At 40.9% G+C, this 14,232-nt stretch overlaps 1 protein-coding gene across 1 annotated transcript in view; it reads left to right on the top strand.

Moving 5' to 3' along the window:
• rnd2 (Rho family GTPase 2) overlaps positions 1-13,748 on the top strand; it is a 32,740-nt gene extending 18,992 nt beyond the window's left edge. Inside the window, exons 3-5 of the mRNA XM_085271857.1 lie at positions 6,974-7,083; positions 10,313-10,447; positions 12,619-13,748. Coding sequence (XP_085127983.1) covers positions 6,974-7,083; positions 10,313-10,447; positions 12,619-12,888 — 515 coding nt within the window. The 3' untranslated portion in view covers positions 12,889-13,748. The remainder of the gene's footprint in view (positions 1-6,973; positions 7,084-10,312; positions 10,448-12,618) is intronic.
• The last annotated feature ends 484 nt before the right edge of the window (positions 13,749-14,232 follow it).

The following is a 14,232-nucleotide window of genomic DNA, read 5'->3' as shown; positions in this document are numbered from 1 at the left end:
CACAGTATTCTATCTCTATACCCCTGGGGCAACCAGGAGACAGACAGTAATGCTGCTCTGTCTCCAGCCTGCGCTGTCAGTACTTTGGCTGGCCCTTCTTTTCAACCTTCGATTGGATGACAGACACAGGTATTAACTCCTTGGCAGCAGAGCTCAGAGCAGATCTGTGGAAGGTGCTTTATGCTCTCCAAAGGCTGCACTTCCTCCACAGGGAAAGTGTGGGGGCTTTGATCAATATCTTCTGCGTATAGGCTGCAGACATGCAAGGTTAATGGCCATTTAACCCAGTGTCACCTCCACTGTCCTGGCTGTGCACTAATGCTTTTGAAAACTTGACACAGCCATCTCTATTACAAATCGGTAGCTTTACCTGTGTGTGAGAAGTGTGTGTGTGTGTGTGTAATATATGTCAACCTGAAAGAGCAGCAAAAGATGTAAGCATAGATCAGAGTTCAGGCCAGCCGGGGTTTGGTAATTACAGGATTATTATTTTTCTTGTTTTTGGTGGCTGTGGCTCCAAAGATGGAGCAGGTCATCAGCCAAGCAGGAGGTCAGTGATTCGATCCTTAGCTTTTCCGGGTTGCACGACAAACTGTCAATATACTGAATGCCAAAACTCCCTAGGATGTGTGTGTGTTTGTGTGTGTGTGTGTGTGATAAGAAAGAGGTGTATGCAATGAATAAAAAAACGTGAATGTGGTGGAGAGTGGTCAGTAAGACCAGAAAAGTGTTAAAATTTATGTAAGAATAGCTGCAGTTCATTGGCTTACGTGTGTTCCATCTTTTTCAATTCATTACATTTCGTTTTCATTTAGGAATTCATTGCCTCAAGCTTCTCATATAAAGTGTATGTCAAGTATGTCTGAGCTGTAAATAGTCGAATTAAGATATTGCACAAAATCTGGCAAAGATTTCATGTCGTGGCGTAATATGAATGTTGCAATTGCAGTATTAGCTTTCAGGTCCAATATTTTTTAGACACTTTCAACATTTTGATGGGATACGCACAAGGTCAAGTCTCTACAATATATTTAAAAGCTAAAATTAAACATAGCTAATTTCTCTTTGACTATTAATGAATTACATATAGGTACTTATGAATTAGTTGTAGGTGATAAGAAATGAATGATTTTTCATGTATGAATGAGTATGAAATCATGGCATGAAACTCTGAACATGCAGATGAATTTACACTAGTCCACGTGAAAAACAACTCTTTCACACGAGGTAGTCTGTTTTTGAAATTGGAGGCACAGAAGTAAAAGTTATTTCACCTGGTGAAGAAATAGGCTGGCACAGTAACATTGTGTTAAATCACAATGTGATATTTTTACACATTTTTGCATGGATTCATCAAACTAAAATTACAAAGATTTTTAAGCAAGAACAGTGAGATGCAAAGTTTTTAAAAATAATGTTATAAATGTGTGTTAAACTTGTAATTAAAACTAAGAAAGTAAACAGATAAATGCAAAATCAAGCCGATAACTGGTGTGACCACATGTTTCCTTAGCAAATTCTGCCTGTTACAGCTGCAGCACTCTTGTTGCAGCAGTTTCTGTTCTTATCATTCAAAGATGGGTCTTGATTGCTTTGGCTGTAATGTGTTGTGTGTTGTTGCAGATTTAGATTGGTAATAATCTGATGCCTCTTTGATGGACGGATAAGATTGCAAACATAATCTCTTTGCTTTTTTTCCCAAAATGTTAGCTTTCTCTTTAAACAGCATTATTATGAAATGACAATTTAGCACTGCACAAACCAGCGTAACCTTGTCAGTGATGAATTAAATAGCTGAAGCAGGGACATGTTAGCTTTCCCCAGTATGACATGGGAAACATATCATGTAGGAGTAAAAATTAGAAGTATTTATTGGCAGGTCAATATTATTGGCCAATATCAGTTATTTACTGATAAATTAGTAGTATCCTTTATAATTGCTGATAATTGCAGAAAATTAAAGACCAGAGAAACAGCCAATCGTGTTAGGAGTGTTGACATTGCATAGTTTATTCACAAGAGGGCACTCTGCAGCTTCCCTCTTTGGTGATGTGTTTGGAATGCTACAAACACAATATCCACCTGGGAAAAAAAAGACTAAATAAATACACATAAAAATTGTTCAGGAACCAGTTTGCTTTGTGTATCTGAATAATAGGGAATAAAAATACTGGCTGATATATCAGAATATTGGATTTTTGTATCACCAAATATCGGCATTGATATCGGTCTAAAAATCCTATACTGGTCGGGCTCTATCAAAAATGTAACATAAATTATCCAAACTTGCTTGTCAGTACTTCTGAATATGTATTTATGAAAAACCAGATGATATTAAAAGTGAAAAAAAAATCTCGAATTTGCAATATATGTCGTACTTTTATCTACTGGTTAGATTTTTTTGCATGACAGTTTAGATAAGGTCAGTGGCTCGATGTGCACCTGTATGGCTTCAAGATGTGGACTTCAAAAAGAACGCAGGCTTACATTCACATAAAACACACGCTGTCTTGTACAGTAGTAGGCTACATTAGGTCAGAGTAACTACTTCCTCTCAAAGGGTGTCTTGGCAGCTGTATGTTTATTTCTATTTGAACTGAGCCTTAATTGAGAAGAAATCACAACACAGCTTGGAGCTTCAGTGTTTGAAAGTCTTCTCAACCTCTTAAAGGTTGGAGCACCAACTCTCCTTTTAGTCACCTCTAATCAGCAATGCACTGAAGTGTCTTCAGTCTCCTGCTCTCTTCTTTCTTTCTTCCTTTCTAAGGCCTCGCAATGAAGCCATTTGCATCCCCCAGGTTGCTAAGATACTCTGCCACCGCGACTTAAAATGTTTTCCCTTCACACTGAAGGTGGATTTCAAGAGGAAAACAGCTGAAGGAGAAGAAAAAAGATCCCGTTTTCGCTAATTTGGCGATTTGGTCACATTTGGGAGGGTGTTCGTTACCCTGCCTTTGTCTGCATGGGTGTTTTTCAGGATTTCTATATGGCCTAATGAGGCTCTTAGTTGCTGTTGACTACCTGCCATATGTGCATGAACACATCAGAGAGCTTAGAGGCAAAGCCCCCCCCCACACACACACACACGCTCATAATGGTTGGCTTTTTAGCTGCGCCTGAAATAAGCATGCAACAAAAACAGAAAGGAGATCATTCCTGCTGTGATATTACAGATTAATGTATTGAAAAATATAAGGTTTTTTGAAGTGTTGGATTCCCAAAGACTCTGCCCTGTTACATGTTCTGTTTGTGTGTTATTGTGATTTTTCTTTTCTTCTCAGCTCTATCAGAAAATGAGTTTTTCACAGAAGAGCTTTTGAATGAGCAGATAGAGAGCTGTCATGTCTCAGATAGATTGTCCCTACAGGAGAGTCGATGTGTCAAGGGACAGGAGGCATAAATGAAGTCATACCGCAAACCCTCAAGTCTTATTACTGTACATTAGCGCTCCACTAAGTTCCTGTCCGCCTCAGCATCCTCTGGGACATTTCTGGCCTTTGATGAAGCTCAAGTGACGGCAGACAAGGACTGCTTTCCTCCTAACTCTGTCATTATGTTTAGGTGCAACCTCTTGTGTGGTTCTGCAGTGTGGCTTTGCACTAATTAGTCCTGTGGATATAAATGCAGAAATCCACTTTCTACTGTGAGAGATCTCCTGTACTAAATTAGGCTAATGCTAGGCTAATGCTAATGTTTAAGGAGGTTTTGTGAGGGGTGTTTTATGCCTGTCCTTGGCACGGCGTGGCAGGGCCCCGCTTCTTGCCAGGCGTGATGATTTTTAGTGGTTCCTGCCAGGCTACGCTCCCCTCCCACACTCTTCTGGCCCATCCATCTCATGCTGCCTATGTCTGAAATTCAATTGACCTTTTGTTCCACCTCACAGTGAATGGGCACAGGCCAACTTCACCAATAGCCAACCCAGCCAGAGCTCTCATACCTCTTTATTTGATCTGTCCTGCCGAGTCCAGTGCTTTCATTACCTACCCAAACACCCACTCCAACCCTACCCTCAGTGACATCCTCTTTTATCTCTGGTCATGTCTTTTTGTTGGAGAAATGGCAGGAGAAAATGCTTTCTCCCTTTTTTTCCCCTCGTGCTCTTGATTGTTATGTTGATTGGTTTTTATTTGTGCCTGCTCGGCTTCTTTTAAACACAGCACTTTTCTCCGCTCCCTCAGAGGACTTTTTTCCCCCGACTTTGCAAAAGTGCTGAGGTAGCTTTCCTGTCATTCAGGGCAGAGGAGCTCTGAATTGCTGTGATGTGACAAGCCCTGCCGTGACCATGAGCTGTCAATCATTTTGATCTTTGGGACTGACAAATTGATCCCAATGGCCTCATTTCAGCTTCTAATTACATGTTGAGTCAAACTAGTACTGTTGTCTCAACTTTGCTTCATCTGACGTCTTTTTCTCTTCATCTTGATTTTGCTTTAATCCCGTGGTTGCTACTCTCTCTCTCTGTTGCAAAAAACCGCTACACGCCCTAGCTCCGGCATCAAACTCATTAAATCTTTTTTGTCCCTACTCCACCCCCACAGGGGTGTCTCATTTCTTCTTCATCTCTAACCTTAGTACAGGTCTGCTGCACTGCGATACATACTAAAGACTGACTTCAGCAGCTACAGCACCTCATGTGTGACCGCTACCCATCACAGCTTGCTGTCTTACAAAGTGAGCTTTGCTGAGTGTCGGACTTGGCATCCTTTTCTGGGGATGTGGTTGTGTGTGCTTGTGTTAGTCCTGCTCTCTCAGCAATACAGAACTGTAGCAATATTGTGTTAATAAGATGAAGAGGAGACTATGAATTCCTGATAATGCCCTGCAAGGTGTAGGCTAAAATTACTTTTTCTTTCCTGTATATTGCACTGAAATTGCAACATAAATATTTTAAAGTTAGCAAAGGAATGTTGTTAAATGTATTTTGCCCAGCATCCTTAAGGATTTTGCAGAGTTCAATTGTTGTGGTGTTGCTGCTTGAGAGCATTCCTAATTTAGATTTAATGTATTATATGTGTCTTCTGTTCTATGTCCAGGTGCATGAGGATGTGCAAAGCTGATCAAACATGCCATTAGCTCAGAAGTGCAGTGCTGCAGCTAAACTTGGTTTCTATGCATCAAATTTAAAAAACAAAACAAAACACATGTATTACTGGTTATTTAAGCTGCTGTAGTCTACTTGTGGTTACAATCCACTTGAAAGCTCACTTGCAACCCACCTCTATTTGTCTGTGCTGGGTTCCTACTTTTCCTCCTCCCACCTCCAACTATTCAGAAGGGCAGGGAGGTCCTAAACAGGGCCATATAAGAACTACAAATTACTGTAAATGGAAACAATAATCTTCTTTTGACAAGCATCATTCATGTGTTAAAGAGTCAGCCAGCAGATTAATGGTTGTGTGCATGTGGTGAGCAAGATTTTATAAAAATTAATTGAATGCTATTTTGAAACGCACTATCTAGTCACCACACTGTGAGAATGTGGTAATATGTATTATTGCCAGCTGTAGGGGGTAGCAATTTGTATAAACAATGATATCAAAGTCAGTAGTGTTAAACCAAGAGAAATCTCAAGCCACTGTAAACAAAGCATACTTGTTTTTTCTCTGATTTAATTGATATTTCAGGTCATTTTTTTAAGCGTTTGATGTTAATATGGATTTTTAGTGACAAACAAATGTCACTAAACAAAACCATTCCAGCTTGTGAGGATGTGACAGGCAGCCTGTTGCATTGTTCTCAAAGAGCAATGAGCAGGTCACTACAGGAAAGCAAGCTGAATGATGGGGTTGCGGGCCGCGTGCAGCTATTGTCACATACTCATTCCATCATTAACAAAGAGAACATAGTGATGCGGGGTGTAGTGCTTTTGTGCAGAACACCAGACTAAAGCATGCAGCTCTAACAGTCTGTTTATTGTGTGGCAGGTCAGGTTTGGTATGAAGCACAGACACACCAAACAAACATAAACTTTGGTTTTGTATAAATATTAAAAATCATCAGCTTGTATGAACCTAAATCATATGTTTAATCTTCCAAAGCGTTTAATATTTATTTACGGTGTAATGTGATTAGCTAATTTTGGCAAATTTGATGCACAATGTGACAAACCTTTGAGTTATGGAGGCTTGAAATTTATGCAGAACATAAGGTCTACAGCAGCTTCTGACGGTAGGAGGGAGGGTGCCCGTGGCCGCAGCCACACATCCACGAGAGCCCAGATATTTTTACAAGCCTCCTAATGAGAGCTGCAAGAGAGCAGGAACTGTGGAAGTGAGCAACTTGTGGAAGTACAGAGGCGCCACTCTGCCCTCAAATTTGATCAAGGTACAAAATTGAAAAGCAAGAGTGGTGAGAAGCGTGTGAGCGCATGTGAATCTCATAGAGTCTAAAAGAAAATGGAAGATTTTAAATCAAGGACCATTTGCAAGTGAGACAGAAAGAGGGATGAGATGAGAGAATTAAGGGGTTCAACCTTTAGTTTGGCCTTTGTGCTGGCATTCGCTGTCGTTTCAAGATGATTATGGATCGTATGTACCAGTCCTCCAATTCTCAAGCCACTATAATTCACCTTTGTGTGTATGCGTGTGTATGTGTGTGTGTGCTGCTATGACTAACTCTTTAACATTCCTCCTGAAGTACTGTGACAGAAGAGGCACAGCTGTGTGGAAGCCCAAGAGAAAAAGATGCACAAATATGTGCACATAACTGCTAAGATCAAGGTTCATTTACATCTGGAGAGTGTGTTCGAGCTGCAGCATGTCGATGTGTGTGCCACACCGCCTGCTTTAATGGGCTATTCATGTATTAATGACCTTTGGATCACTTTCCGGGGGTGTGCAGTATGCTTCTAATTGACAGAGTAGGCCATATGGTTGGGATGCAGAGTCTTGCAGGGTTAAATCAGGTTAAAAACAGTTAGGAATTTCCCCAAAGACACCATGACCTTACACCATATGTTATTGTGTGTTCACAGGTTCTTCTTATTACGATAATGTGAGGCCGTTGGCGTATCCTGATTCAGATGCAGTGCTTATCTGTTTCGACATCAGCCGTCCAGAGACTTTGGACAGTGTCATAAAGAAGGTCAGTATTTTTTACTCCCCCTCTCAATACTTTGGATCAGCATTTAATATCGCAGTGAAAGTGGAGAACCAACGAAAAACCAATTCAATTCACTTTTTCCTGATCAGCATCTTGTATCGACTTAGATTTCTGTGCCAGCAGCTTTTCACGGCTTAACAATGGAGCAAATCAGCACTGAGGTTAAAGTCTCGCTTTCCTTTATCTCATCAAAACGTCCATGGATACTTGACCCGTGTCCCTGCAAGCAATAGAAGGTCAATGCGAAGAATGAAATAAGAGGGCTTGCAGCCGGGTGGGTTCAAGAGGAATATCAGATACGCATATTAGACACACCAGACATATCAGAGAAGACATTTCAGAGAATGTTGAGGAGTGTTAGAAACAGACTTTCTGTGAACATTTAAAATATAAAATCTGAGTTTTATGCTGAATACTTCACTTGTTGGTGTCTGTTAACATTTGCAAGGTGGCTAATGGCTGGGAACAGTGCAGTTGGGATGGGTGTAATAGCCGGGTGGCGTCATCAAATGTGGTTTTGGACGTGTTTTTACAGCCAGTGGCAGATTGTGTGCCCACATAGTATAGTGAAACACCCATGGTGTAATTATACCCAACTTAATGGGTCTGTTTGCATGCATGTGTATCACGAAAAGCAGACCTGTGCCTTTTAGTGGTGTCTCATCTTGAAGCCATGTGTGTGTGAGTTTGCCTTTGAACTGCACCCCTTGTGAGCTGAAGACAGTTCCCATGGCTGGTCTGTTGACGTGTTTAGTGGTCTGAAGGGAGCTGCTAAAATGCCCCTGCAGACTTTTGTAGATCTAACCCGGGACACCATTTCTTTAACCCGCCAATATCTCTCCAGCCTCCGTGGAATCTGTCAACAGGGGAAGCAGCACTGCTCCTCAGCTTTAGCTTTTCCCATGCATCACTTGGCAGGGGGCTGCCATGACCCCTGCCCCCTAGTTGTCATCCCAATAATCCCTGAAACTCAGGCGCACATGGAAAACCTGTTGCACAATCACCATCCTAAATTAGACTCTTGACCTCCAGGAGCTGGGGGGGGGGTCACCAATATTTCTAGACGACAGCTGGGGGAGGAAAGAGGGTTAAACAATCAAAGGTTTTGATTGGATGTCATTGACAGAATGGGGATGTGCCTGAAAGGTCAGAGGTTGTTTTCAGTACAAGGGATGAATGGACACCCTGACATTCTGCACATGGCATGCGGAATATTTCAGTGCTGTCATGTATTTGTGCTGCCAGGAGGAGACTGTGTTGGTTCAGCTGAGTTTCAGTAGTGACATTTAATCTCAGGGTGATTTTAGAAGGAAGACTGCTCAACCTTTTCGGAACAGAACCTGAAATAGATTTTGTTGATGGAGACTGAGTAAGGAAAGTATAACACACCACACAGACGTCCAAACTAAGCTGGCACGAGTGAAAAAGTCACATTACGTGGCCCTATAGCTGTTGCAGTAAAATAGTGAACATTGCCTTGTATCATAAAAAAACAGGAAGTCTCTTTAATCTGATTAGAGGTAAAATAATTACTTGATTAATCCTGGATGGTTGACAGCACCAGTTAATCTGTGGCTTTTTTGCTGATCACTTCATCTTTGAGCCATTTTTCAAGCAAAACTGCCAAATATTTCTAGTTTTAGCTTCTTACTCATGATAATTTACAGATTTTATGCCAAGATTTTTCCATTCCCGTCCTTTTTGTTTTGTTTTATGAATTTTTTAACAGTCTGACAATTCATTAATTAAACAATTGAAAATGTAAAATGTACCCACAATGAATGTAACTTTAAATAAATCTCTACAGTTATCACCCCTTTCCATCACACTTAAGATTAATTAGTTGTCTGTTTTGCGCTGAAAATGCCAATAATGAGCTGCTTTCGTAAAATTTCACAAATCTGCCCATTTAAAAAATAAAACAAAAAATGCAAAAAACCCCAAACATACCCAATTTAAATTTGGCACATTGCACCGTTAAGGTCTTCTGTTTGTAGACCTCTGAAACACTTCCAGCACTGCTGCTGTTTTGCCCTTTTATTCATATGAGATTTTACCATGGAGCCCAAACTTGAGAGGAAATCAAACATCAAACTCAACTGACTTTCATGTGGAGGATATTCCCTGTTGATGAGATCTGCATATCTGCAGTGTCCAAGCCAAAAGGCAGTTCATAAAGGCCAGATGTACAAACTAAAAGAATGTACATTGTTTTATTTTTCCTTTTTTAATTTTGAGATTTTTGGAATTGTGCGCTGTAAATTAATTTCCCTGGGTCAGACTCTCAATGTTCTCAGGTGTCTGAAGAAGAGCATATGAACTGTGGGGTTCGTCACTGTGTCATTGTGCACCAGCACACAGAACAGTGATAAGTTTTTTTGGCGACACCAACACAATAATCGCTCATCCACACTGCTTGCCAGATTTGGCTTCCCGCAACTTTGTCCTCTACTGCAAAAAGAAATGAAAGCTGAAGAGTTGACATTTTGACACAGTGAGGGGATTCAGCGCACAAAAAGGGACTTAAAAGGAGCAATATCTGAAAATAGCAGCCATGCTGGAAGTGGTGACGACAAATTCAAAGAAAGTAGGATGCTTGATGTTTACTGGCAGAATAGTTGAACTTTTTCATTCCACCTGGTACAATTACCAAGGGGATTGTCTTCAAAAATGTTTGTTTATCTCAAACAAAAGTAAAACAAAAAATCATATTCATCATACAGCGGTATCCAGCAGAAGCTTAACACAACCTCCGGCATTTGTGGTTGACAAATGACTGGAACAAAATATTTAGTTTTGCTGACTGATGAATGGCTTTGTTGACAAAAAATAAAGAGAACAGACATCAATGGATGAATGGATTAGTCAAGTTAAAAAGTCTTTACTGAATTACATTGAGTAATTTGCTGAGAACAAAATGACATAAGAAAGGTCACTGGGAACCAAAATCCCCAACCCTTTGAAGGCTGGACTTAAATTCCCACAAAAAAAACACACCAAAGTTATGCATTTGTTTTTGCTGTGTTTGCTAAGCTGAACAAATGTCTTTTAGCAAGAGAGCATTAATCTCCCTCAAACTCAGGTATCCAGTGTCTGAGTAGCCAAAAGGTCATCTCTGTACTTCAGCAAAGGCAGCTCAGCGCTCAGTGCTCATGTTTGACATAATCAAGAGTGTCTTTCAGTTTTTCTCTGTCGGCTCACGTTCCTGCAGTGGCAAGGAGAGACGCAAGAGTTTTGTCCAAATGCCAAGGTGGTGCTGGTGGGCTGTAAGCTGGACATGAGGACAGACGTCAACACCCTGAGGGAACTCTCCAAACAGCGCCTCATCCCTGTCACCCACGAGCAGGTGAGAGCTAGCAGATGATGGATATTAGAGGAGAATGGAGTGAGATAAATAATAAGATTGAGACTTGCAAGGTGCCCTGGGAAGACAGACAGATTTGAAAACAGATGTGGAAAAGAAATTAGAAAGCAATAAAGCGATAAAATGAGATTTTTCTGTGTTGTATCAGCAGAGGCATTACCTCTCTTTTGCAGTCCCACAGGAAAGGAGTGTGAGAAAAGGCTCATGCAACACAATAAAATACCACATGACTGCTATTAGAACAGCATTAAACCCCTCGGGGACATGTTGCTGGGGTTGGCGTTTTGGCCAAAATTTGCTGACAGGGAATGTAATGTTGCTTATGGCAAGGGCTGCGGAAGAAGCACAAGTGGTTAGTCTAGTTTATGTCTAGGGAAACATTTTTTTCCCCCTGAAATGAAATATTCATGCAGATTTACAGATTTTCAAAATGCAGGATGAATAGAAAATGGACATTGATAAATGAGTGAGTCCTTTTATCACATGCTGCCGTGACCTCTAAGCCAAGGGGATGGGGGAAAAGAGGGAGGGGATGATAAACTGCTCTGTAAATCTGTGAATTTTAATCAGCTTTCAGTGTGTTCAATTTGTGTGCTCTCCTGTGTTCGACATACAAAAAGTGGAGGGGCTTTTTTCACCACCATACAAAAGCCCTCAAAACAAAGGAGCCTTTTTCCCGCTACTGTCTAAGAGCTTACTGGAGGCTAAAAGCATGCTGTTTCTAAAAAAACTCAGCAACTGAAAAAAACAGACAGGTCATATAAATAAGACACATAAACAAAAGAAGAGTGACAAACCACGGAGGTAATGTAAAATAGCTGGGACCATTTACTGGCTAGAACCATAGAAAACATTTGTCATGGTCCTTCTCAGTCTCTCTTTTGGTTTGAGACACCTACTGTTTGCCTCTCTAATATGCCCAGAAAATGTGTGTCACATGGCAGATGCCAAAGCTGTGCACAATAAACATTTCGGTGCTCTAATCTAATAGCCTGTGTTGCTATCCTGTTGCTGATCTTTAAATTGAATTCCAACAGAGCTGAGAAGTCGCCTTGCGAATGACCACTGGGTGAACTCCAGACATTTCCACACTAATCTGCCCGAGATTCGATCGAGCATTTCCACTTGTCACTACAATCTACCTCTTTCCCCTCCCACCGCCACCCTGGAATCTAAATCTGCTGTTTCACCTAATGAGGCCTTCATCGCTTCTTATACACGCCTCAGTGCAGCTGTGATGAAAATCAAACCACTTCCACTTGAGATGAAAAGCTTTCTCTGTGCTGGAGAACATGCAGTTGTAGGGGTCATGGGAAATGCAGTTCTGTCTCATCTGTTAGATCCTTGGCATGTGCTGATCCTGTGTGAAAACAGCTTTAAACTCTGATCATTAAACAACAGATGAGGATATGTAGTACTGTAATGAAGGCAGGGGCTCAGGGGTTTTCAAATTAAATTTGTGTCTGATTTGATCACGAGCAAACAATTTACAATTTCAAATAACTCAGTTATTGTAAGTTTACTCAGGGGTAAGCTCTGGTACCTAGTGTGAATGTCTTCCCTGTAAATAGCCTCATAGACCATATCAAAACTGGCCCAGCGGATTCCCATCCTTTTGTTTTACTGCAGACTGAGGAGTCAGCATCTACATTATTCATGCTTCAGTTGGAGGAAATTCATTTATCTACAGACAGGTTCAGATCGCTGGCTTTCAGTCATCAGTTTAGATCAACATCTATATCTCAGAATTGCTGCCTCTTTTTTGGGGGACATTTAGTTTTCTGCTGTTGAGCTATAGTGTCTGCTTGTGCCAAGAAACAATGAAGGATGGAGTGCATATGGGGATATTTAATTTTCTTTTTGAAACACTGAAAAAGGACATGAAGGAAACTTATGTCTTACACGACCTCTTAAAGCCTGAGGAAACTAATGAAAAGCCACTGTTGAGAGATATTCAGGATTTCACATACAAAAAAAAGAAGAATGCACAAGTACTCAAAATCACGAGAGGACAATGAATGTTAAGAGGATTTACACCATATGATTTCTGATTGTTAAAATGATGCGTGTTTCCCCTGTCTTCTTCTTCTTGTACTTTCAAATTTAGCTTTGCTTCCTTTTTCATTTCTTCTTTGCCCGTCTCCATGTTCCAGGGAAGCACGATAGCTCGTCAGATGGGAGCGGTGGCGTATGTGGAGTGCACCTCCAAGGTTTCTGAAAACAGTGTTCGGGATGTGTTCCACATCACCACCTTGGCGTCAGTGCGACGGCCGCACAAGCCGCAGCTAAAACGCAGCAGCTCCCGCAGAGGCCTGAAACGAGTCTCGCAACTGCCCCTTCCACCTCTGCCGGGTCGGACTGAGCAAATAGACCAGGCCCCGGCCATGAGGAAGGACCGGGCCAAGAGCTGTGTGCTCATGTAGAGACCTATCATTACAAATATATATATATATGTATAAACACAGAAATATATATATGAAAGAGAAAGTCTATTTATTATTTGATGCTTTTTTTTCTCGTATTTTCCTTTTTTGCACTGCAGAGGAGTGAGAAAAAAGAAACACTGCACTGTGGAAACAAATGCTTTGGATTTCTTTCCTTTTTGTTGCGTGTGTGCATACTTTATAAGCTGTTTACATATTTGTCTTGTTTTGAAATTATGGCAAATTGGACTAAGCCTCTGGACATGAGGAAGCTGTGATAGTGGATGTGCTGTCTAGTCCCTGGAATTAAAGTGGAATTAATTTCCTGAAACGGCTCTAATAACAGGGATGGCACGGCGGCGTATTGACGGAGAGTGCGCGAGTGCGCGGAACCATGTTGAAGCAGAATGTCTGGAGATGAAACAAAGGCAGTGTTGTCCAGCAGACATGCGGAGTCGTTGTTTAACTTTTCTGCCTGACACTGCTTCCTGTTGCCATGGATGAGAAAAACCTGTATGTACGGTAATGCTGGAAAGGAATTCTAGTGAATGATGGCAAATTAAGAGCTTAAAATTAGATTTTTTTTAAGACTGAGTGAAGAACCATGAAGGTGTGTGCGAGCATAACTACCACAAGTGCATTTTAGAAGCAAAGTATCTGATTTTATTTTGCTCATTTAACAGCATTTTCCTCGTCAGCTACATTCATGCCAATTGGATTCACTGTAATGAATGCTATTGTTGCTACTTTAAATATGTTTCTTTGTGGAAGATAAGTGGTAAAATGTTAGGGCTATTTTGTTGTACTTTGACTAAACTCTAAAATAAAGCAAGAGCCTGCCTGTATTGGGGAAAATATCATTTTTGGCTGAAGTTTCTTTCCTGATCTTTGTTATTTAAATGCCATCGCAAATCTTAGACTGTATGCTCATCACAATGGAACAAATAAATCATTCAGAGTGCTGAATTTTTGCGTAGTTAAACACTGCTTTCCTCTTCCAGCCTTCAGAAATGACATTTGTAAGCTAACTGCCCATTTCTTGTGTTAATGCCGTCTCTGTGCTCTCATGTTGCCCTGCAAGATAAACAACATTGCAGCCAGGGGAGTGAGTCAGTCCTTCAAGGTGTTGTTCACACTATGAAGACCTCTCAGCTGGCACAAATAAAATTGAACTGCACTGCATCAGCACCAGAGCACTGATGTGCTGTTGTTTAAATGACTGACTCAATACTGTTTCAGAAGCTTTAGGTGAGATGATGCGTGAGTTCTTCAATCAACAGAGAGCATCCAGCTGATGCTGGGACTCCAGATACTTTAAAGTTTTTGGGTTTTTTTTCTATAGTT

Source organism: Mchenga conophoros, linkage group LG4 (assembly GCF_057382185.1).
Source record: "Mchenga conophoros isolate Kocher_MC1m ecotype Shallow Benthic linkage group LG4, M_conophoros_male_GT1.1, whole genome shotgun sequence".
Lineage (NCBI taxonomy): Eukaryota > Metazoa > Chordata > Actinopteri > Cichliformes > Cichlidae > Mchenga > Mchenga conophoros.
This window is presented reverse-complemented; position numbering and strand designations above follow the sequence as displayed.